Below are 27,064 nucleotides of genomic sequence, written 5' to 3' on the forward strand. Positions count from 1 at the left end.
TTATGAGGAAAAATATCGTTTTGGTAGCAAGTGGTAACAGTGGAAATATTAAAGAATTATTTTAGCAAAATTATAAAAAATATAATAAAATTAAGTTAAAATTTTAGAAAATATTAAGAGAAAATATGAATTTAAAAAAACTCTTAAATATGAAGAGAAAAAGCTTGCTTCTAACATAATTAGATAATCTCACTGGGTCATTGCAAGAAATATAAAGTTACATCCATCCAAAATCTTTATTGGCCAAATATATAAAGTCATTTCAAAACTTAAATATCAGGAGTCATGATATAAAAGGAAAGACGTCGCGTGACAAATCCACGTGATGAGAGATCATGGGGGGTGGGGGGGGGGGGGGGGGGGTCCACTTTCCACCCTGACTTACACACAGCTCACTAAGAGTTCGGGCAGTTAGGGTGTCCAAAGACCAAACATTTTATTCCATTGTTTTATTAGCCATATTCTAAAAAATACAATTTATTATAAAACATTTTTAAAGAAAAGCCAGCAAAAATGAAACATTCAGCAGTAATTTCAATAAATAAAGTGAAAATTGCTGCAATTTAACAAAAAAAAGTTGTCATTTGACCAGAATAACATGAGGGAAAATATATATTTATAAATAAAGTATTAGACATATATATATATATGTCTATTTCAAAAAATGATCTCATTTTAGTAGCGTAAAATTGAAATAAAATCAAATAAAAATGAAATAAATATAATGAAACTTTTACAGCCATATTTGGAAAAGTAAAACAAATGAATTAGGTTGCAGCAAAAGGTCGTACAAAAATAAAGTCAAATTATTCAGAAGAAAAAAAGGTTATTTTATGACAAACTGAAAAAAATTATTTCAGATATTCAAGAAAAATAATATTCAATGTATCATGAGAAACAAAAGTACTAAATACTGAATACTGAAATATTTGCAGCATTTAAAAAAGAAAAGAAAAGCATGGAGTTGAAATATTACAGGGAAAAATGCATACAATTTTGAGAAAGAAAAATTGAAGTTGGGGTAAACATATTTGAAAATAAAGTCGTAGTTAACAAATTTTGAAAAACAAACAAAACAACAAATCTGCAATTTGAAGTTATAATCTCACGAGAATAAAGTTCCAATATTAAGAGACAAAAGTTGCATTCTAACAAGAACTTGCCCGAGAATAAAGTGGTAATAATATGAGAAAAAGCAATGTGACTTTAGTAGCCTAAGAGCTCTATGGCAAAAGGCCCTAACTTAGAGATGCTGTACGGTAAAAGCAGCATTGGCGCCATCTGGTGGAAGGCTGACGTCGACGCAATTTATGTCAAGCTGGCATTTATGACGTGTCTTAAATGGGTCACGTGATTAGCCACAAGCCTCATATGCCCGTCTCTCCCTTAGCTAAAAACCATAGAAACTGCGACATGTACGCTCTTGGAATGGAACTGCACTTTTGGGGTAATTTGGCCCATAATTCCCAATCCTTACGTGAAACACGAACACATTTATTTCCCTTTTGTGTGCATTACAACGCGAGAAAGGGCGCTACCATGACCTAGCTAAAAAAAAAAAAATGCGCCATTGGGACGAACCTATTTCAACTTCGAAGCCCTCCAAAAACATATAACCGTCTAATAGTTTGATATATAACCGTTTAATTGTTTGATATACATGCTGTGACCGTACATTGACCATTCAAGTACACCGATAATAACATGTAAGACAGCATATTGCCGCATTTTGATGCTGAAAAACACTACCGGAACATCTGTCATGGGCGCATTGATACAGTTGCTTGCTAGCTCCGTCGATCGACAGCAGCTACGAGACTAGCTACTAGCAGGCGTCGTGTTACTCCGCCTTATTAATATAGTTCCTCATATTAGTTGCTACAAAGACAAAATCGCTTGGTTAATATTGTACAAGTCAGTTATGTAAATTTAAAAAACGTCTTTTGGTGAGGGCTTTAGCGTCAAATGTCGTCCGTTAGCCAGCTAGAAGCACAAAAACTGTTTCCTTACTTCCCATGACGTCCGTTAGCTAGCTTAGCTAGCTAGAAGCACAAAAAGGCTTTCACATAAGGATTGGGACCGGTGGGCAACGTGATGCATTCAAGGGACAAAATAAAACAAGGTTGGTCTAAGCCTGTATATGGCAGGGCCCTGGCGTCCCCCGAGTCGGGGGTCATAGGTGAAAGGTCATTTACAGGTCAGCTAAAGCTTCCAGCCCAAGGTTTAGCAGGTCTTTAGCATGACTGCCATGTTAGCTGTGCTTGACTGCAATATAACCATGTGACCACGTGCTACTGCTGCCTTCAAGGAAGCTCCGCCATCCCATTTGATGGGCGTGGCCATGTTACATCACGATGGAGGAGAAGAAAAAAACACCCAACAAAAGAAGCACAGCGTCTTCTTCCCGCTAGGCTAGCTTGATCTGTCCCGAGTAGGTGGTGAGGAGCAGCATGATGGCGAAGCCCGTCAGCAGGCCGCCATTCTGGATGGCGAAGGTGAGGAGGAAGCTGCTGCCGCCCGCGTCCTCTTCCTCGCGACTTACCTCGTTCATCTCCGGGAACTGCAGAGACAAGGCAAGCGGATCGTTAACACATCACCACCGCGCGCCAGCAGAGTCCTGGAAACCTACCACTTCCACACAGGCTGGGAGGAGACCTTATTCTCCTCTCGACCATGTCACGGTGATTTCACCAATTATATTCCCAAAACATTATGAATTTATTCCCATAATATTTAGACTTTATTATCATAATATTATGGATTTATTAGCATTATATCATGACTATTGTTATGATTAATATGATATCATTCCCTACTTATTTATTCCCATAATATTCCGAATTTATTACCATTACATGACTATTATTATGATTATTATTATATCATTCCCCTACTTATTGATTCCCATAATATTATGAATTTATTAGCATTATATCATGACTATTATGATGATTATTATAGCATTCCCTACTATTTATTCCCATAATATTATGAATTTATTAGCATTATATCATAACTATTATTATGATATCATTCCCCTACTTATTTATTCCCATAATATTATGAATTTATTAGCATTATATCATGACTATTATGATTATTATTATATCATTCCCTACTTATTTATTCCCATTTATTCTCATAATATTATGAATCTATTAGCATTATATCATGACTATTTTTATGATTATTATATCATTCTCTACTTATTTATTCCCATTTATTCCCATAATATTATGAATGTATTACCATTATATCATGACTATTATTATGATTATTATCATATCATTCTCCTACTTATTGATTCCCATAATATTTAGATTTTATGCCCATAATATTAAGAATTTATTAGCATTATATCATGACTATTATTATGATTATTATGATATCATTCCCCGACTTATTTATTCCCATAATATTATGAATTTATTAGCATTATATCATGACTATTATGATTATTATTATATCATTCCCTACTTATTTATTCCCATAATATTATGAATTTATTAGCATTGTATCATGACTATTATGATTATTATTATATCACTCCCTACTTATTTATTCCCATTTATTCTCATAACATTATGAATTTATTAGCATTATATCATGACTATTTTTATGATTATTATATCATTCTCTACTTATTTATTCCCATTTATTCCCATAATATTATGAATGTATTACCATTATATCATGACTATTATTATGATTATTATTATTATATCATTCTCCTACTTATTGATTCCCATAATATTTAGATTTTATGCCCATAATATTAAGAATTTATTAGCATTATATCATGACTATTATTATGATATCATTCCCCTACTTATTTATTCCCATATTATGAATTTATTACCATATAATTACCATTATTATGATTATTATATAATTCCCCTACTTATTTATTCCCATAATATTATGAATTTATTAGCATTATATCATGACTATTATTATGATTATGATTATATCATTCTCCTACTTATTGATTCCCATATTTAGACTTTATTCCCAGAATATTAATAATTTATTAGCATTATATCATGACTAGTATTATGATTATTATGATATCATTCCCCTACTTATTTATTCCCATATTATGAATTTATTAGCATTATATAATGACTATTATGATTATTATTATATCATTCCCCTACTTATTTATTCCCATATTATGAATTTATTACCATATCATTACTATTATTATGATTATTATATCATTCCCCTACTTATTGATTCCCATATTATGAATTTATTAGCATTATATCATGACTATTATGATTATTATTATATCATTCCCCTACTCATTTATTCCCATAATATTATGAATTTATTAGCATTATATCATGACTATTATGATTATTATTATATCATTCCCCTAATTATTTATTCCCATAATAGTTCCACTTTATTGTCCTCATAGTAGAACCTTTCCCACCACCCGATTTTCCAAAAAATGACATTATTTATATTTATAGTTTTTTTTTCTAATAATATTGACTATGATTTAATATAATAAGACTTTTCTTGATATTTCTATAATACAGTATTTCCAAATGACAGGTCAAATATTACAAGTTTATTGTAGGAAAATTGCCATGTTTTCCCCTCATGATAGCATTTGATTTGAAAGGGACACCCACCATGTCGGCCAGAGCGATGTAGAGGAACATGCCCCCCGCCAGGGCAAAGATCCAGTTGGGCGAGAAGCTGTTCCCGGCCAGGATTCCGAAGCCCATTCCCAGGTAGCAGCAGCAGGCGGACAGGAAGTTGAAGAAGAGCGCCTGCTGGATGCTCATGCCGGCGTTGAGCAGGATGACGAAGTCACCTGGAGACGACGAGGAAAGGCGTGTCAAAACAGACCACACCCACTGGCCGAGACGCACGCGTCGCACGCTTCGCACGAGCCCGCTCACCCAGCTCGTGGGGGAACTCCTCGCACAAAATGGCCACCGACGTGCTGATGCCCTGAAAGACAGAGGCGGTGAAGGAGGCGCCGATGGCCAGGCCGTCGATGAAGTTGTGCAGGCCGTCGCTCAGCGTGATCATCCAGGCCAGCGTGCCGATGTCCGAGTAGGCCGTCCCCTTCAGCCAGTAGCAGCCGCCGCCCCTCCTGTTGGCCCGCCCCCCGCCCTCTGCGCTCTGAGCGTCCTGAGAGGGGAAGGACCCCGGGGTGAGAATCTCGCCAAGACGACAATCCGACGATCCCTTCTGTACCTGCGGCGTCTGTGAGGGGCGGAGCATCAGCTCGCCATCGCCCGCATCCAGCTTGCCCACCGCGTGGACGCCGACCTCGCCGTTCTGCTGAAGCTTCTCCCTCTCGCCCTCCTCTGCCTCCCGCTCCGGCGCCGAGTAGCCGTCTGCCCCGGAGTAATGGCTGTGGCCGTGACCCTGGGGGGTTGGGGGGGGGGGGGATTTGGGGGGGGATTTGGGGGGAAACTTCCTTCAAATTCAAATTATCTTTCTAAATGCTACTTTCAGAATATCGCTACTTTATTCCCATAATATGACTACTTTATTCTCGTAGTATGGCTACTTTATTCCCATAATATGACTACTTTATTCCCGTAGTATGGCTACTTTATTCTCATAATATGACGACATTATTCCCATAATACGTCTACTTTATTCCCGTAGTATGGCTACTTTATTCCCATAATATGACTATTTTATTCCCATAGTATGGCTACTTTATTCCTGTAGTATGGCTACTTTATTCTCAAAATAAGATAAATGTATTCCCGTAATATGGCTACTTTATTTCCATAATGACTAATTTATTCCCGTAATATGACTAATTTATTCCCGTAATATGACTAATTTATTCCCATATCTACTTTATTCCCGTAATGTGGCTACTTTATTCTCATAATATGATTAATTTATTCCCACAGTAGGCTACTTTATTCCCATAGTAGGCTACTTTATTCCCGTAATATGACTAATTTATTCCCATATCTACTTTATTCCCGTAATATGGCTACTTTATTCCCGTAATATGACTAATTTATTCCCATATCTACTTTATTCCCGTAATATGGCTACTTTATTCTCATAATATCATTAATTTATACCCATAGTAGGCTACTTTATTCCCGTAATATGGCTACTTTATTCCCATAATATGACTAATTTATTCCCATAGTATGGCTACTTTATTCCCATAATATGATGGCATTATTCCCATAATATGGCTACTTTATTCCCGTAATATGGCTACTTTATTCTCATAATAGGATTAATTTATTCCCGTAATATGACAAATTTATTCCCATAGTATGTCTACTTTATTCCCGTAATATGGCTACTTTATTCTCATAATAGGATTAATTTATTCCCGTGATATGGCTACTTTATTCCCGTAATATGACAAATTTATTCCCATAGTATGTCTACTTTATTCCCGTAATATGGCTACTTTATTCTCATAATATGACTAATTTATTCCCATAGTAGGCTACTTTATTCCCGTAATATGGCTACTTTATTCTCATAATATGACTAATTTATTCCCATAGTAGGCTACTTTATTCCCGTAATATGACTACTTTATTCCCATAATATGGCTACTTTATTCTCATAATATGACTAATTTATTCCCAAAGTATGGCTACTTTATTCCCGTAATATGACTACTTTATTCCCATAATATGGCTAATTTATTCCCATAATATGACTAATTTATTCCCATAGTATGGCTACTTTATTCCCGTAATATGACTACTTTATTCCCATAATATGGCTACTTTATTCCCATAATATGACTAATGTATTCCCATAGTATGGCTACTTTATCCCCGTAATATGACTACTTTATTCCCGTAATATGACTACTTTATTCCCATAATATGACTACTTTATTCCCATAATATGGCTACTTTATTCCCATAATATGACTACTTTATTCCCATAACAAAACAACTTTCCTTCACCTAATTTGACAGAAATGACATTTTGTTTTGTTTGTCATATTACTACTTGAAAAATACATATTTTTTGCTGTATTATTTCAACTCTATGCTACCAAATTATTATTTTTAACGATGACATTTTCATAAAATGATAACTTTTCCTAGTTAGATCATAACTTGTTGAAAATACTTTTCTTTTCCTACACTTGTCATGTTTTCCTGTAAATGGTGCTCTTATCAGAATGACATCATGAAAGGGAAGGAAGGCCACAAGTACAAGTACAAGTACAAGTACAAGTACAAGTACAAGTACAAGTACAAGCACTCACCGTGTGCTTCTGCTTGAGGAGCATCTTGAGGATCTTCTCGGTGAAGAAGAAGAGGTAGAAGCCCCCGAACACCACGGCAGACTTGGACACGTAGAAGTTCACCATGGGGTCAAAACCGAAGGCCTGGCGGTGCGGGTGACAAAGGAGCCGTTAGCGAGTGATGAAATATGAATATGACACGTGCTCATATGTCAAGGGGGGGGGGGGGGGGGCGATGCGTTCACGGCCACTTGGCTTTCCTCGCTACAGACTCTCACGATGACCGGGGGCGGCTCTTTTTCTATTGGCCCTTCTCATACAGGAATCATGGACAAAATCAGCTGTCATTTTACAGGAATAAAGTCTAAATATTAAGTCCTAATTTTATGGGAATGATGTCATAATATTACTAGCATCTAGTAGTAATATAACTTTGAAAGATTAAAGAAAATATGTATGTAACAAAAACTTATTCTGAGAAAAAACGTAATTAGTTTTCAAAAGAAGCTAATATAATATTTAACTTAATATTTTGGGAATAAAGTCTTAATATTCTGGGAATAAAGTCAAAATATTTTGGGAATAAAGTCTAAATATTTTGGGAATAAAGTCTTAATATTCTGGGAATAAAGTCAAAATATTTTGGGAATAAAGTCTAAATATTTTGGGAATAAAGTCTTAATATTTTGGGAATAAAGTCTAAATATTTTGGGAATAAAGTCTTAATATTCTGGGGAATAAAGTCTTTATATTATGGCAATAAAGTCATAACATTACAGGAATAAAATCATAGTCTATTATGGGAATGAAGTCATAATATGGGAATAAAGTCTAAATATTACGGGAACAAAGTCTTAATATTTTGGGAATAAGTTCTTAATATTTTGGGAGACAAAGTCTTAATATTTTGGGAATAAAGTCTTAATATTTTCGGGATAGAGTCTTAATATTTTGGAGATAAAGTCTTAATATTTTGGGAATAAAGTCACAATAGTATGGGAATAAAGTCTTAATATTACAAGAATAAAATCAATATAGGAATAAAGTTTAAATACAGTCTAAATATTATGGGAATAAAGTTTAAATACAGTCTAAATAATATGGGAATAAAGTCTTAATATTATGGGAATAAAGTCTTAATACTTTGGGAATAAAGTCATAATAGTATGGGAATAAAGTCTTAATATTATGAGAATAAAATCATAATATGGGAATAAAGTTTAAATATAGTCTAAATATAATGGGAACAAAGTTGAAATACAGTGTAAACATGATGGGAATAAGTTGAAATACAGCGTAAATATTATGCGAATAAAGTTGATATACAGTGTAAATATTATGGGAATAAAGTTGAAATACAGTGTAAATATTATGGGAATAAGCTGAAATACAGTGTAAATATTATGGGAATAAAGTTGAAATACAGTGTAAATATTATGGGAATAAGTTGAAATACAGTAAATATTATGGGAATAAGTTGAAATACAGTGTAAATATTATGGGAATAAGTTGAAATACAGTGTAAATATTATGGGAATAAGTTGAAATACAGTGTAAATATTATGGGAATAAGTTGAAATACAGTAAATATTATGGGAATAAGTTGAAATACAGTGTAAATATTATGGGAATAAAGTTGAAATACAGTGTAAATATTATGGGAATAAGTTGAAATACAGTGTAAATATTATGGGAACAAAGTTTAAATATAGTCTAAATATAATGGGAACAAAGTTGAAATACAGTGTAAATATTATGGGAACAAAGTTTAAATATAGTCTAAATATAATGGGAACAAAGTTGAAATACAGTGTAAATATTATGGGAACAAAGTTGAAATACAGTGTAAATATTATGGGAATAAGTTGAAATACAGTGTAAATATTATGGGAATAAGTTGAAATACAGTAAATATTATGGGAATAAGTTGAAATACAGTGTAAATATTATGGGAATAAGTTGAAATACAGTGTAAATATTATGGGAATAAGTTGAAATACAGTAAATATTATGGGAATAAGTTGAAATACAGTGTAAATATTATGGGAATAAGTTGAAATACAGTGTAAATATTATGGGAATAAGTTGGAATACAGTGTAAATATGATGGGAATAAGTTGAAATACAGTGTAAATATTATGGGAATAAGTTGAAATACAGTGTAAATATTATGGGAATAAGTTGGAATACAGTGTAAATATGATGGGAATAAGTTGAAATACAGTGTAAATATTATGGGAATAAGTTGGAATACAGTGTAAATATGATGGGAATAAGTTGAAATACAGTGTAAATATTATGGGAATAAGTTGAAATACAGTGTAAATATGATGGGAATAAGTTGAAATACAGTGTAAATATTATGGGAATAAGTTGAAATACAGTGTAAATATTATGGGAATAAGTTGAAATACAGTAAATATGATGGGAATGAAGTCCTAACGGGAGGGTTGGAGTTCCCAAGCCGCCCCTCGCGGCGCGCCCTGGCGGCCGAGTGGACTACCTCGGGGATGAGCTGAAAGAGGGCGTTGGAGTAGAGCGTGCCGATGGCCAGCGCTATGAAGTAGAGCAGCAGTCGCTTGTAAAAGGTTTTCCTCATGAAGGGAACCACGCTGGCCCCCACCAGCGAACACAGCGAGATGAGCGTCACGCACAGGATGCCGTAGCCCCACACTGAGCCACGTGGCGGCGGCGGCGGCGGAGTCGGGAAAGGAGAGAGGAGAGAGAGAGAGGGAGGGAGAGAGAGGAGGTCGTTAGTGGAGTAGAATTAGATGAACCACCACCTGAGGGGGAAGAAGCTAAGCTAATTGTTGGGTCCGGCGTTGGGCCTTCATTGGAGAGGAAAGGAAGGCGGAGTTAGAACGTTCATCCCCCAGTCAAGAACCAGAACCAGAACCAGAACCAGAACCAAGGATGGGTGAAGGAAGAAGGAAAGGTTGAGGGTCGTGTTCTATTTCCGTGAGCGGTGCCCGTGTGTGTGCACCCCCCTCCACCCCCGTGAGGGCGTCACACCTCTGGAAGGAGCTGCAGCACGGCGTTGGAGAACAGCGTGCCGATGGCCAGAGCGATGAAAAAGGTGAAGACGTGTTTCATGTGGCGCGTCTTCATCACGGGCACCACGAAGACTCCGGTCAGGGCGAAGACATTGATCACCGTCACGCTCAGGAAAGAAAAGCCCCACACTGATGTGGAGGGGGGCCGGGGTGGTGGGGGGCGGGAGCAGGAAACACAGGCATCGTCAACGCAACATTGAAGGAGCAAACATTACCAGCGACAGCCACAGGAGGGCGCTCTCGGCTTGTGGCAACCCTATGAGATCGGGAGCTCGGTGAAGTTGCTTAGTTGCTTAAGTGACTTGCTGGCGCCCAGGGGTGTCCAGACTGTGGCCCGGGGGGGCATTTGCAGCCCGTTACATCACAACTTTAACGCGAATGAAGCCAAAATATTAAGAGAAAAAAGTTGCTATAAGATATTAGAAATAAAATATTTTAAAAATTAGAATAATGGTTATATTACCGGAATAAAGTCAAAATATTATGGGATAATAATAATAATTAATAAAATAAAAATAATAATAAAATAATTGCAAAATTTTCTAAAAGTAAAGTTGCATAGTTTGCACTAATGTATCAATTTCCCAAGAATAAACTCATATTATCAGAAGAAATAACTTTAATTATGACTAATATATAACTAATAATTTTAGTAGCATAACGTGGAAATATTCATAAATAAAAGTACAAAAAAATTGATGAGAACAAAAATAAGAATTGAGAAAATTAGGTTGAGGAAAAGTTATAATATGACTAAAATAAAAGCTAAATATTATGGTAATAAAATTATAATATTACAAGAAGAAATGCAAAAATATTAGCAGAAATTGAAAAAAAAAACGCTGTAATTTTCCGTGAATAATATCAAAATATTCAGAGAAAAAAAATCATATTTTACGGAGAAGGAAAGAGAATAAACTGTCCACATGCGATATGAAATATGACCATTGCAGCGTCCTGACCAATCACATGACTGGCCAAGCAACACCTAGCGTTAGCATCAGAGGAGACCAAGCTCACCTTCGGCATCAGACGGCCTGGGCGAAACGTCGCCGCTCGGCTCCTCCTCCTGGTGGGCCCGGCAGGCGCCGGCGTCCAGCTGCTGCAGCATGCTGGGGCACAACTCCTGCAAGCCCCGCCCATCCAGGCGAGACTGCTCGCTCATCCTGTAGAGGGCCAGCGTGTCCGCGGGCAAGCACTGGATGACGCAACACACACAGGGCAGACTTTAGGGGGGCGGCGAGGGGCCCAAAATACGAGCCGTGGGAACCTGGGGGTGGCAACCCTGTGATACTGGCCCCCATGGGCTGTTGGTCATTTTAAAAATAGAATTTAACAAAATAAAATAAAAATGTCGATATTTTTTATCGATATATCGCCCAGCCCCACTTCAAAATATATTACTAGAGACCTCTAGACATGAAATAACACCCCTATAGTCACCTTTACACTCCTATTACCCAATATAGTAGACATAATAAGACATAGAAAACATGCTTACAACCTTGTAAATGTTGTTATTAACATTATTAGAGCCCTCTAGACATGAAATAACACCCCTATAGTCACCTTTACATTCCTATTACCCAATATAGTAGACATAATAAGACATAGAAAACATGCTTACAACCTTGTAAATGTTATTATTAACATTATTAGAGCCCTCTAGACAAGAAATAACACCCCTATAGTCACCTTTACACTCCTGTTACCCAATATAGTAGACATAATAAGAGAAAATAAGACATAGAAAACCTGGTCATTACAACATTCCAAATATGTTTAACATTATTAGAGCCCTCCAGACATGAAACAACACCCCTATAGTCACCTTTACACTCCTATTACCCAATATGGTACACATAATAAGACATAGAAAAAATGCTTACAACCTTGTAAATGTTATTATTAATATTATTAGAGCCCTCTAGACAAGAAATAACACCCCCTATAGTCACCTTTACATTCCTATTACCCAATATAGTAGACATAATAAGACATAGAAAACATGCTTACAACCTTGTAAATGTTATTATTAACATTATTAGAGCCCTCTAGACAAGAAATAACACCCCTATAGTCACCTTTACACTCCTGTTACCCAATATAGTAGACATAATAAGAGAAAATAAGACATAAAAAACCTGGTCATTACAACATTCCAAATATGTTTAACATTATTAGAGCCCCCCAGACATGAAATAACACCCCTATAGTCACCTTTACACTCCTAATACCCAATATTATGGGAATAAAGTCAGAATTATGAAACAAAATTTACTCCAAGAAAATTAAGTCAGTGGAAATTGGGGGGGGGGGGGCTGTTGTCATTTCATGAGAGGAAAGTCAAAATATTACCAGAAAGAAGTCCTTCGCATGAGAAAAAAATATTTTAAAAATATATATTAATATATAAATAAATAATTATATATAAATATAATAAATATACATTAGAAGCAAACAAAAGAATCCAATGTAGCTTTTGGAATATTATGTTATTATGTTGGAGGGAAAGTTATAATAGTGTGAACCATTTTCCCATTTGACTATGAAAATAAAATCAAAATATTATGGAAATATTCTGGTAAGTCATAATATTATGAAAACATAATTTACAAATCTTATTTAAAAAAAGAAAGTTTTTTTATTTGGGAAAAAAAATTGACAAGAAGGAAATAGAATAAAAAAAGAATAATTAAAAAATTATATATATATAGAATAAAAAAATAATTAAAAAATTATATATATATATATATATATATAATTTTTTAATTTATATATATATATATATATATTTTTATTTTTTATTTTTTAAATTATATATATATATATATATATATACAAAAAACTGTTTTTCTATGCCATAACTCCAAAAATCTTCAGTTGACTAAGAGGGAATCCTACTTTTAGTACATTTATGTACGGTGGCTGAGTGTTGAACCAACACGGCCATAACCCAGGGATAAGTTTGATCACATGATCACATCTGGATGATTTTTTTCAATGTTTTTTTCCATTTCAACCAGAAGAAAGAGAAACAGACACTTGTTGGAATAACAAGGCCTGATAATGATCCGCCCCAGCATGTGAACCCAGGGTGACCTCCAACCTTTTCTCTCCTTCATGCTGGCAGAACATGAAAAGCTCATCACGGGGCGAGCGAGACGATCCTCGGCGACGTTAAGCGTGAGAAATATGCAGCAAGGCCGTAGCAGCAAGTCTGCACTCACCTTGGAGTTGTTGGCCTTCGGGGGCGGGCTCGTCGCGGCGCCGGGCGTCACGTCCGCGTCTTGGGCGCCACTTTGCCCCTGGCTGAGAAGGGCCAGCAGGGAGCGCAGCTGGGGCACGGTGATGGTGCCGTTGTCTCCGTGGCGGGCCAACAGGTCCTTCAGCACCTGGGCGGGAGACTGGCTCGGAACCCCCTCCTGACCCGCCGCCGGGCCCACGGGGCAGAGCAGCAGGGTCACGGCCAGGACGCGGAGGAGGGCGATGCGGGAGGCGTGGCTGGGGCGGCAGCGGGGCAACATGGCTGCTCGCTCTGCTCAATGGACCTTCAACTGCGGAGGACAGGAGGATGAGACAAACAATCAACAGCCTGATAACATTATCATAACATTATCATAACATTATCATAACATTATCATAACATTATCATAACATTATCATAACATTATCATAACATTATCACGTAACCTTCACTCTCTCTAATTTGTTTTTTGGTATTTGTGGAAATTTGCGCTCATAAAATGACGACTTTTTTCTTGCTAGAATTTTCTCATAAATTTATCATAGAACTTTACTCTTGTATTATTATTTTATTCCATAATATTTGGACTTTTTACCCTTAATATCACAAATTTATTCTTTGTTTTGCTTATTCAATTTTTTTTAATGACAATTTTTTAAAAAAAGGCCAATAAAAAAAATGTAATATTTTTTCTCTTTAACATTCCAACTACAGCAATACTGCTAACATTTATATATTTACTTTATTTTAACTCGTAATATGACTTTATTCTCATGAAATTACAACTTACAACGCTGCGCGCCATTTAAAAAAAAACGGCCACAAATGGCCCTCAAACTACAGTTTGGACACCCGTGGGTTAAATTAACGCAACGAACCAGCGAGTCCGACAAGCAAGTTCACCGAACTCCCGATCCCATTCCCGAAGCATCCCGTAGTCGTCAACGGTAATGTCTTACTCCTCGGTTCATGTCAGTCGGGCTATCTTCCATCTTGAATCATGTGACCTGAACGCACACATGTGACCTGAAATCCAGTCCATATCGATATGATCAATATGCTTGTTTTGGATATCTTACAGAAATGTTGATATTTTTACAACCTTGCTTACAACCTTGTAAATGTTATTATTAACATTATTAGAGCCCTCTAAGCATGAAATAACACCCCTATAGTCACCTTTACACTCCTATTACCCAATATAGTAGACATAATAAGAGAAAATAAGACATAGAAAACCTGGTCACTACCACATTCTAAATATGTTTAACATTACTAGAGACCTCCAGACATGAAATAGCACCCCTATAGTCACCTTTACACTCCTATTACCCATTAGAGTAGACATTATAAGAGGGAATAAGACAAAAGTGCTGTTTACGACCTTGTGAATATATTTCTGACATTATTAGAGACCTCCAGACATGAAATAGCAACCCTATAGTCACCTTTCCATTCCTATTACCCAATATAGTAGACATAATAAGAGAAAATATGACCCGGTCATTACAACCTTCTAAATATGTTTAACATTATTAGAGTCCTCCAGACATGTTCATGTTATAGCACCCCTATAGTCACCTTTACACTCCTATTACCCAATACAGTAGACATAATAAGAGAAAATATGACATAGAAAATCTGTTTACAACCTTGTAAATGTTATTATTAACATTATTAGAGCCCTCCAGACATGAAATAGCACCCCTATATTCGTCTTTACCCTCCTATTACCCAATATAGTAGACAGAGTAAGAGAAAATATGACATAGAAAACGGGCTTACAACCTTGTAAATGTTATTATTAGCATTATTAGAGCCCACTAAACATGAAATAACACCCCTATAGTCACCTTTACACTCCTATTACCCAATATAGTAGACATAATAAGAGAAAATAAGACATAGAAAACCTGGTCATTACCACATTGTAAATATGTTTAACATTACTAGAGACCTCTAGACATGAAATAGCACCCCTATAGTCACCTTTACACTCCTATTACCCATTAGAGTAGACATTATAAGAGGGAATAAGACAAAAGTGCTGTTTACAACCTTGTGAATATGTTTCCAACATTATTAGAGACCTCCAGACATGAAATAGCACCCCTATAGTCACCTTTCCATTCCTATTACCCAATATAGTAGACATAATAAGAGAAAATATGACATAGAAAACCTGGTCATTACCACATTCTAAATATGATTAACATTACTAGAGACCTCTAGACATGAAATAGCACCCCTATAGTTACCTTTACACTCCTATTACCCATTAGAGTAGACATTATAAGAGGGAATAAGACAAAAGTGCTGTTTACGACCTTGTGAATATATTTCTGACATTATTAGAGACCTCCAGACATGAAATAGCAACCCTATAGTCACCTTTCCATTCCTATTACCCAATATAGTAGACATAATAAGAGAAAATATGACCTGGTCATTACAACCTTCTAAATATGTTTAACATTATTAGAGTCCTCCAGACATGTTCATGTTATAGCACCCCTATAGTCACCTTTACACTCCTATTACCCAATACAGTAGACATAATAAGAGAAAATATGACATAGAAAATCTGTTTACAACCTTGTAAATGTTATTATTAAAATGATTAGAGCCCTCTAGGCATGAAATAACACCCCTATATTCATCTTTACCCTCCTATTACCCAGTATAGTAGACATAGTAAGAGAAAATATGACATAGAAAACGTGCTTACAACCTTGGAAATGTTATTATTAACATTATTAGAGCCCTCCAGACATGAAATAGCACCCCTATATTCGTCTTTACCCTCCTATTACCCAATATAGTAGACAGAGTAAGAGAAAATATGACATAGAAAACGGGCTTACAACCTTGTAAATGTTATTATTAGCATTATTAGAGCCCACTAAACATGAAATAACACCCCTATAGTCACCTTTACACTCCTATTACCCAATATAGTAGACATAATAAGAGAAAATAAGACATAGAAAACCTGGTCATTACCACATTGTAAATATGTTTAACATTACTAGAGACCTCTAGACATGAAATAGCACCCCTATAGTCACCTTTACACTCCTATTACCCAATATAGTAGACATAATAAGAGAAAATAAGACATAGAAAACCTGGTCATTACCACATTGTAAATATGTTTAACATTACTAGAGACCTCTAGACATGAAATAGCACCCCTATAGTCACCTTTACACTCCTATTACCCATTAGAGTAGACATTATAAGAGGGAATAAGACAAAAGTGCTGTTTACAACCTTGTGAATATGTTTCCAACATTATTAGAGACCTCCAGACATGAAATAGCACCCCTATAGTCACCTTTCCATTCCTATTACCCAATATAGTAGACATAATAAGAGAAAATATGACATAGAAAACCTGGTCATTACAACCTTCTAAATACGTTTAACATTATTAGAGTCCTCCAGACATGTTCATGTTCTAGCACCCCTATAGTCACCTTTCCACTCCTATTACCCAATATAGTAGACATTAGAGAACATAGAAAGACATAGAAAACCTGGTCATTACCACATTCTAAATATGATTAACATTACTAGAGACCTCTAGACATGAAATAGCACCCCTATAGTCACCTTTACACTCCTATTACCCATTAGAGTAGACATTATAAGAGGGAATAAGACAAATGTGCTGTTTACGACATTGTGAATATGTTTCCAACATTATTAGAGACCTCCAGACATGAAATAGCAACCCTATAGTCACCTTTCCACTCCTATTACCCAATATAGTAGACATAATAAGAGAAAATATGACATAGAAAACCTGGTCATTACAACCTTCTAAATACGTTTAACATTATTAGAGTCCTCCAGACATGTTCATGTTCTAGCACCCCTATAGTCACCTTTCCACTCCTATTACCCAATATAGTAGACATTAGAGAACATAGAAAGACATAGAAAACCTGGTCATTACCACATTCTAAATATGATTAACATTACTAGAGACCTCTAGACATGAAATAGCACCCCTATAGTTACCTTTACACTCCTATTACCCATTAGAGTAGACATTATAAGAGGGAATAAGACAAATGTGCTGTTTACGACATTGTGAATATGTTTCCAACATTATTAGAGACCTCCAGACATGAAATAGCAACCCTATAGTCACCGTCCCACTCATATTACCCAATATAGTAGACATAAGAGAAAATATGACCTGGTCATTACAACCTTCTAAATACGTTTAACATTATTAGAGCCCTCCAGACATGTTCATGTTCTAGCACCCCTATAGTCACCTTTCCACTCCTATTACCCAATATAATAGACATGAGAGAACAAAGGGCATGGAAAACCTGGTCATTACCACATTCTAAATATGATTAACATTACTAGAGACCTCTAGACATGAAATAGCACCCCTATAGTCACCTTTACCCTCCTATTACCCAATATAGTGGACATTATAAGAGGGAATAAGACAAAAGCGCAGTTTACCACCTTGTGAATATGTTTCTGACATTAGAGACCTCTAGACATGACATAGCACCCCTATAGTCACCTTTACATTCCTATTACCCAATATAGTAGACATAATAAGAAAAAATTATAATGACGTGGTCATTACAACCTTCTAAATACGTTTAACATTATTAGAGCCCTCCAGACATGTTAATGTTCTAGCACCCCTATAGTCACCTATCCACTCCTATTACCCAATATAGTAGACATTAGAGAACATAGAAAGACATGGAAAACCTGGTCATTCCAACCTTGATATGCGTGAGTCAGTCCACCGTTAAGATGCTACAGGAAGTCAACACAACCTGGACACCGCTGACGATTACACCCAAACAGTCAGACAGTCAGATAGACAGTCAGACAGACAGTCAGACAGAAAGACAGTATTCCAGTTCCATGACATTCCGTGACAGGAGGATAAACATCTCAGAGACAAACTTAACAACGCACACATTCTGGGAAACCTGAAGGTACGCTAAGCACACGTTGACATAATATAGGCCCCGCCCCCACCCCCGCCCCCCCACCACCATACACGCACACAGGACCTTGATTCATGCTGAGGAAAAACAGGCTCATTCACTTCCACGCCCGAGGCTCACCTGGGGGCAGGGTGGCCGCCTGCAGGGGTGCGGTGGGCCGCGGTGGAGGCGAGAGACCGAGGACTAAGAAGGTACCGCACACCAAGGCGCGAGAGAGCGACAGAGAGAGAGAGACAATCAACAATGGCCGCTCACTTCAGGCCGCTTAGTCCGGCACGGAGTCAAAACCACACACAGCACCGCTCCTCCTCTTCAGACCACGATCAGCATTCCTGTGATTTCCAGGCTGTTTATAGCACAGCACACATTCTACATAAGCTATTCTTCTATGGCACAGGGAAGCTAACGTTACACCTCCGGGCCTACAGGTGGCGACACTCTTCCTCTACAGCCTCCTACCGGGCAGCATCCTTCTACACATATCTTCCCTAGCTCCAATCTGGACATGTAATGTCCTTCTGATGGACTTCTTCCTGATCCTATCCATCCTGGTCACTCCCGTCCTCATCTCCGCTACCTCCAGAAAACATCGTTTTAGTAGCATCAACTTGAAATATTCAAGAAAAATTCTGGTTTTTTTAATGTAATACTATGAGACAAATTTTTTTTCATAATTATGTTGCAAAAAATGTTATGTTACAAGAATAAAGTCAATATGATGGGAAATAAAGTCATATTTACAACAAGAAAAAGTTGAAAAAAATTGTGAAAATAAGAATCAAAATATTAAGAAAAATTTAACAATAATTAGTTTGGAATATTTTCAGCAAAATTAACATTTTTTTATTTAATTTAAAGAATTTAAATATTAAAGAAATAAATATCTATGTATTATATTATGAAAAACATATGTATAAAATAATACGACATCATGGAAAAATAGTCAAAATGTTATGGCAAAAAAAGTTTGAATCCCAAGAGAAAAAAAGGATGTAATTTCACATGAATAATGCCATAATATTATGACCAAAACAATATCATTTTAGCAGCATAGAATTGAATCTATGTGTTATATTAAAAAACATATGTATAAAATAATACTACATCATGGAAAAATAATTGACAGGAAAAATAGTCAAAATATTATGGCAAAAAAAAGTTTGAATCCCAAGAGAAAAAAGTATGTAATTTCACATGAATAATGCCATAATATTATGAGCAAAAATAATGTCATTTTAGCAGCATAAAATTGAATCTATGCGTTATATTAAGAAAAACATATGTATAAAATAATACTACATCATAGGGAGAAAAAAAACAGCAGAAATTTTGACAGGAAAAAAAGTCAAAATACTATGCCAAAAAAAAATTTGAATCTCAGGAGAAAAAAGTATGTAATTTCACACGAATAATGACATAATATTATAAGCAAAAATAATGTCATTTTAGCAGCATATAATTGTGTCTATACGTTATATTAAAAAAAACATGTATAAAATAATACTACATCATGGGAAAAAAAATTTTGACAGGAAAAATAGTCAAAATATGGCAAAAAAAAGTTTGAATCTCAAAAGAAAAAAAGTATGTCATTTCACATGAATAATGCCATAATATTATGAACAAAAATAATGTCATTTTAGCAGCATAAAGTATATTTTTTCTAGTGGTAAAAGATGATGATAGGGTTGGAAAGGTTCATGTTACAGAATGGGGTGGGGGGGTGCATGAGCTCTTTTTATATCTTTAGAGATACATAAAAGAGAGAAAGGCGTGTGTGCGTGTTATGGATGAAACTTCCCAGTGTCCGGAATGATGGGATATGATCCCATATGTCATTCATGGAGCCATACCTGCCGATGTTCCCTTCACTCTAACCAGCATGTGTATTCAACGGGAAAATAGTGGCCTGAAAGCATGCTAACACTTGAGGAAAGTCAACTCGTTAACATGATGACAAATCGACAAAACGAGCCGCAGGCCTTCTGCATAACGAAGGCGTTGTCAACAATGGCGGGCCCTATTAGTTCAGTTATTAACCGCTAATAAAAACGCCATTTGGCGTCAAGCCAATGAAGTGGCGTCATCGTGAGATGGAGAAGGATGCCTCTCGAGGGGGGGGGGGGGGGGGGATGACTTTTCTGCGTAGGGTTAGGCGGACTTTTTCTGTTTCATGCTAGCATGACCTCGAGAGCATGTCAACAACGTGATTAGATTGGCATCAAGATGATCTCTTAAAGCTACGTTCCAGGCACAAAGACTCCATATTTACTTGAGTCGTGAATATTTCTAGCTCAAATATCGCATATGGAGGAGGCGGCCCGGGGGCCGCCCCGATCCGGGATAAATGGATGAATGAATGAATAGTAGTTCTGCGACTATTACTCGGATAATTCTTAAGAATTTTTTTTTTTTTTTTGTGTGTTTCGAGGAATCGCTTACTTCACGAAGGCGGGGACGCCGCCCACGCGGAAGGACGAAGCGGGTGATTGAAGAAAAAAGGAAAGGAAAAAGCGTGACGGCAAGGAAAGAGAAAGAAAAGTAAAAAGCAAAAAGCAGACAGAAATTTGCTGATATTGTTTTAGCCGTAAAATATATATATATATAATAAAATTATAATAATATTATCAGTCATAATATGACGAGAAACAAAACAAAAAGTAGTCATTTTTGGAAAATGAGGTTGAAAGAGAAAAGAGAAAGAAAAGTAAAAACCAAAAAGCAGACAGAAGTTTGCTGATATTGTTTTAGCCGTAAAATATATATATATATATAATAAAATTATAATAATATTATCAGTCATAATATGACAAGAAACAAAACAAAAAGTAGTCATTTTTGGAAAATGAGGTTGAAAGAAATGTTCAAAAATTAAAAAAAAAAAAAAAAGTACAAAGGCAAGTTATGGAGAAAGTTGAAATATTTGGAAAAAACTGCATAATTGACACTAATAATGTGTTTTTTTTTACTGATATGAGTTTTTCTGTAAAAATAACTTATTTGCATATTACATTGCGACCTTTCATTTTTCAGGATGTGGCCCATGCTAGCCAAAGTAGCTCATGAGCATTAAAGCTACAGACTTCCAACCCCATTCCCCGTAAATGTGACCCGCGGGGCTCCGAGGTCGGTCAGCACACGCCAACGCGGTCACCGTGCCCCCTGGAGAGTCCAAGGCCTGTTTGGAGAGGCGTAGATAACAGCCGAGTAAGCTGGCAGAGCGGCGGCGGCGGCGGTCGGCGGCCGATACGAGTCCTACAACGCTTTTAATTTGAAGTTCTAAAAGAGAAGCGGTGGAGGACCTACCTCGCTGCTGGTCGTAGAGGACTACCGCTATGTCGGCGAGGACGGGGCGATGCAGTCGTCGTCTTTCCACGTCATCGGAAGCTTCTTGCCAAACTAGTTGTAGCGCTTCTGCCGACTCCTGCACAAATCAAACCTGACGCGACCTCACGTCGGACCGTCTCATCTTCCGCTCATTTATACCCCGACACGCCGCAAGGTGACTCTGCTCCACCCCCCCCCCACGCCGCAAACCAACCTCCACATCCATAATTACGGCCTCACGCAGTCATCGCCATCAGTCGTATCATTAGCGGTTTGACTGACGGCTGCGTGGACTGTGACACATTGTCCTAACCGGGCGTCCCACAAAGGGGACCCTCACCATGAAATGACAGGCTGCAGCCCCCATCCTTCATCCCCGCGGGTCGTCTTTCACGTCACGGGACCGCTAGTGCAAGACGTCGTCATTGTATCTATCTCTGAAGACCACATACACACTTTGGAGTCACTTTTACAACACTATTACTCAATATAGTAGACATTACAACAGAAAAATAGATTATAAACCGATTTGCAACCTTCTAAATATGCCTTTTAATATTACTAGAGCTCTCTAAACACGAAATAACACCCCTATAGTCACTTTTACACCACTATTACTCAATATAGTAGACATTACAAGAGAAAATTATATATATAAGACATAGAAAACCTATTTACAACCTTCTAAATATGCCTTTTAATATTACTAGAGGCCTCTAAACATGAAATAACACCCCTATAGTCAATTTTACACCACTATTACCCAATATAGTAGACATTAGGAGACACAATTAGGTATATAAGACATAGAAAACCTATTTACAACCTTCTAAATGTGCCTTCTAATATTCCTAGAGTCCTCTAAATATGAAATAACACCCCTATAGTCACTTTTACACCACTATTACTCAATATAGTAGACATTACAAGAGAATATTAGATATATAAGACATAGAAAACCGACTTACAACCTTCTAAATATGCCTAATAACAATACTAGAGCCCTCTAAACATGAAATAACACCCCTATAGTCACTTTTACACCACTATTACTCAATATAGTAGACATTACAACAGACAATTACATATATAAGACATAGAAAACCTATTTACAACCTTCTTAGTATGCCTAATAACATTACTAGAGCCCTCTAAACATGAAATAACACCCCTATAGTCACTTTTACACCACTATTACTCAATATAGTAGACATTACAAGAGAAAATTACATATATAAGACATAGAAAACCTATTTACAACCTTCTAAATATGCCTAATAACAATACTAGAGCCCTCTAAACATGAAATAACACCCCTATAGTCACTTTTACACCACTATTACTCAATATAGTAGACATTACAAGAGAATATTAGATATATAAGACATAGAAAACCGACTTACAACCTTCTAAATATGCCTAATAACAATACTAGAGCCCTCTAAACATGAAATAACACCCCTATAGTCACTTTTACACCACTATTACTCAATATAGTAGACATTACAAGAGAAAATTACATATATAAGACATAGAAAACCTATTTACAACCTTCTAAATATGCCTTTTAATATTACTAGAGCCCTCTAAACACGAAATAACACCCCTATAGTCACTTTTACACCACTATTACTCAATATAGTAGACATTACAAGAGAAAAATAGATTGTAAAACCGATTTGCAACCTTCTAAATATGCCTTTTAATATTACTAGAGCTCTCTAAACACAAAATAACACCCCTATAGTCACTTTTACACCCCTATTACTCAATATAGTAGACATTAGGAGAGACAATGAGGTATATAAGACATAGAAAAACTATTTGCAACCTTCTAAATATGCCTTTTAATATTACTAGAGCCCTCTAAACACGAAATAACACCCCTATAGTCACTTTTACACCACTATTACTCAATATAGTAGACATTACAAGAGAATATTAGATGTATAAGACATAGAAAACCTATTTACAACCTTTTAAATACGCATTTTAACATTATTAGAGCCTTCTAGACATACAATAGCACCCCTATATTCACCATTACTTTCCTATTATGCAATATTGTAGATATAAGAGAATATAAAGATATACAATACATAGAAAACCTATTTACAACCTTCTAAATATGCCTTTTAACATTATTAGAGCCCTCTAAACATGAAATAACACCCCTATATTCACCATTACGTTCCTATTATGCAATACAGTGGATATAAGAGAATATAAAGATATCCAATACATAGAAAACCTATTTACAACCTTTTAAGTACGCCTTTTAACATTATTAGAGCCTTCTAGACATACAATAGCACCCCTATATTCACCATTACTTTCCTATTATGCAATATTGTAGATATAAGATAATATAAAGATATACAATACATAGAAAACCTATTTACAACCTTCTAAATATGCCTTTTAACATTATTAGAGCCCTCTAAAAATGAAATAACACCCCTATATTCACCATTACGTTCCTATTATGCAATACAGTAGATATAAGAGAATATAAAGATATACAATACATAGAAAACCTATTTACAACCTTTTAAGTACGCCTTTTAACATTATTAGAGCCTTCTAGACATACAATAGCACCCCTATATTCACCATTACTTTCCTATTATGCAATATTGTAGATATAAGAGAATATAAAGATATACAATACATGGAAAACCTATTTACTACCTTCTAAATATGCCTTTTAACATTATTAGAGCCCTCTAAACATGAAATAACACCCCTATATTCACCATTACGTTCCTATTATGCAATACAGTAGATATAAGAGAATATAAAGATATACAATACATAGAAAATCGATTTACAACCTTCTAAATATGCCTTTTAATATTACTAGAGCCCTCTATATATGAAATAACACCCCTATAGTCACTTTTACACCACTATTACTAAATATAGTAGACAGTACAAGAGAATATTAGATGTATAAGACATAGAAAACCTATTTACAACCTTTTAAATATGTCTTTCAACATTATTAGAGCCTTCTAGACATACAATAGCACCCCTATAGTCACCATTGCGTTCCTATTATGCAATATTGTAGATATAAGAGAATATAAAGATATACAATACATAGAAAACCTATTTACAACCTTCTAAATACGCATTTTAACATTATTAGAGCCTTTGATAAATAAACTCACACCCCATAGGGACCTTTGGACCCCAATTACCCAACATAGTAGAAGAGAAAACAGGACATAGAATGCCGGTTTAGGACCTTCTAAATACGCCTCTAACATGCAGTGTTGCGACTTGTGAGTAAATAACACAATAAACAGCAAAAGACCGTAAAGTATATTTAAGATGAAAGGAAACACTTTGGTGAATAATAAAGCAGCCGGGAACAAAGTGATAACTGATGTTGAGGGTCAGATGATAAAAAGGACCACCATGGTAACAATAATCTATCTCGGTGTTGCTAACAGTGCTAACAGTCTGTAGCGGTAAGGATGAGAATGTAAACCAAAAAGTCATTTGTTTATCGTCCTTAGAGGTCGTGATGGCCGGCTAGCTTAGTGAACCGCGGCACTTGCTAGCTTCCTGTCATTAGCCAGTTAGCTTACCCGCTTATGCCGCCTGCCAGCCTGCCTGTGTGCCCGGCGGCCGCCACAAAAGCAGCCTTGACGTCGACTCCTCTCCACGGCAGCGTCCGGGTGACAACCTATCGCTCTCGACTGGGACCGGATGTGTCAGACGGCCGCGGGGAGACTCATCCTGTACGCGTTGTCTCTTCTTCGTCTTCTTCCATGAGAACAAAACCCGACAGAGAAGCGGCGCGTGGACAACGTTGGCGTCATTTTCTGCCGTGACGTCACACGCGGCTCCCTCGGGGTGTCTTCAAAGGAGAGGTCGCCGCCCTGTGGTTACATTCAGTACTGCGGCAAAGAGCGTCTCCTGCTTTTGAGCTTGGTGCCACGAGTATGGTTATTTATTGAAATATTGTTATTTAGTGATTGATTTTATTTAAGTATGATTTTATATAATTTTGGCACAACTATAAAGTTGTTGTGTCAAAAAAAAGTGGGCTCGTCCGGGATTTGAACCCGGGACCTCTCGCACCCAAAGCGAGAATCATACCCCTAGACCAACGAGCCATATGGTTGCAAGGTTTTTCAATGCTTTATATTCTTATAAAACATTACGAAATCATAAAAAAACGAAAAAAAATGTTTTATCTTGTTGGATAAAAACTGCTTTGACTGATGGATTTATTAATGGAGGAACATACACAAGTAGAGTTTTAGCACCAACTGTTGTATTGAGTTTTTTTTTAGCAGAACTATTTTATTGTGTGGCATCGGAACATAAAGAGATTGGCTGACCTTGACCTTGACCATCAACATACAGGAAAACGTCATCGGCTATGACATGTACGGCTGTGTTGTCAGGGCTGTGACCCGCCATTGTACTTGTGGACTCCTATAGAGCAGCGACACACCGTAACCAGCACGCTAAGCTTTCTAGTTCTTCCAGAATCTGCACCTATTCAGGACTTATAGGTATAGGAGTTGATGATAAACGTTGATCTTTTTGTTGGATCCCGAATGCCATCCAAAAGTAGAGACTGGACAGTCCCAAGTTTCTCGAGAAAAAGGGTTACTTCAAGACGTCTATGCTAAGTAGCTTTAGCATTTTAGCTGGAGTACGCCAAAGCGACACCGTGACTGCCTTTTTGGGTTCAGCTAGCATGCAGTCCTTGGTGGTCTAGTGGCTAGGATTCGGCGCTGTACAAATAAGCCATAGAAAACCTATTTACAACCTTCTAAATATGCCTTTTACATTACTAGAGCCCTCTAAACATGAAATAACACCCCTATGGTGACTTTTACACCACTATTACTCAATATAGTAGACATTACAAGACAAAATTAGATATATAAGACATATAAAACCTATTTACAACCTTCTAAATATGCCTTTTAACATTACTAGAGCCCTCTAAACATGGAATAACATCACCATAGTCACTTTTACACCACTATTACTCAATATAGTAGACATTACAAGAGAATATTAGACATATAAAACATAGAAAACAGATCTACAACCTTCTAAATATGCTTTTTAACATTACTAGAGTCCTCTAAACATGAAATAACACCCCTATGGTGACTTTTTCACCACTATTACTCAATATAGTAGACATTACAAGAGAATATTAGATATATAAAACATAGAAAACAGATCTACA

The 27,064-nt window shown here is 36.3% G+C and overlaps 1 protein-coding gene and 1 non-coding gene across 4 annotated transcripts; both read right to left on the minus strand.

Moving 5' to 3' along the window:
• Positions 1–222: 222 nt before the first annotated feature.
• slc39a14 (solute carrier family 39 member 14) lies at positions 223–25,691 on the minus strand. Of its 3 annotated transcripts, none has more exons than XM_058070215.1 (9): positions 25,437–25,691; positions 13,503–13,829; positions 11,293–11,470; positions 10,232–10,401; positions 7,241–7,363; positions 5,218–5,391; positions 4,917–5,151; positions 4,644–4,828; positions 223–2,560 (listed from the first exon to the last, which is right to left on the minus strand). In XM_058070215.1, the coding sequence occupies exons 2-9, from the start codon at positions 13,797–13,799 to the stop codon at positions 2,408–2,410; spliced, it is 1,515 nt and encodes a 504-aa protein (XP_057926198.1). In that variant the 5' UTR covers positions 13,800–13,829; positions 25,437–25,691; the 3' UTR covers positions 223–2,407. The 3 variants fall into 3 exon arrangements, with proteins under 3 accessions (XP_057926198.1, XP_057926197.1, XP_057926196.1); XM_058070214.1 differs by lacking the exon at positions 10,232–10,401 and adding an exon at positions 9,723–9,892 and having other exon boundaries at positions 25,437–25,690; XM_058070213.1 differs by lacking the exon at positions 10,232–10,401 and adding an exon at positions 9,723–9,892 and having other exon boundaries at positions 4,917–5,391.
• Positions 25,692–25,895: 204 nt separating this feature from the next.
• On the minus strand, positions 25,896–25,967 carry trnap-ugg (transfer RNA proline (anticodon UGG)). The gene has a single exon. It is a non-coding gene; the product is annotated as a tRNA-Pro (tRNA).
• Positions 25,968–27,064: the final 1,097 nt, after the last annotated feature.

The sequence above is a fragment of the Doryrhamphus excisus genome, chromosome 4 (assembly GCF_030265055.1).
Source record: "Doryrhamphus excisus isolate RoL2022-K1 chromosome 4, RoL_Dexc_1.0, whole genome shotgun sequence".
NCBI classification, from domain to species: Eukaryota; Metazoa; Chordata; class Actinopteri; order Syngnathiformes; family Syngnathidae; genus Doryrhamphus; species Doryrhamphus excisus.

Excerpts from the sequence above, each read along its gene's own strand:
- slc39a14 (XM_058070213.1), bottom strand. The coding sequence starts at position 13,799 with ATGTTGCCCCGCTGCCGCCCCAGCCACGCCTCCCGCATCGCCCTCCTC. Across the intron at positions 5,392-7,240 it reads TCCTCAAGCAGAAGCACACG|GGTCACGGCCACAGCCATTA; the intron begins GTGAGTGCTTGT and ends CCAACCCCCCAG. Across the intron at positions 4,829-4,916 it reads GGAGTTCCCCCACGAGCTGG|GTGACTTCGTCATCCTGCTC; the intron begins GTGAGCGGGCTC and ends CGTCGTCTCCAG.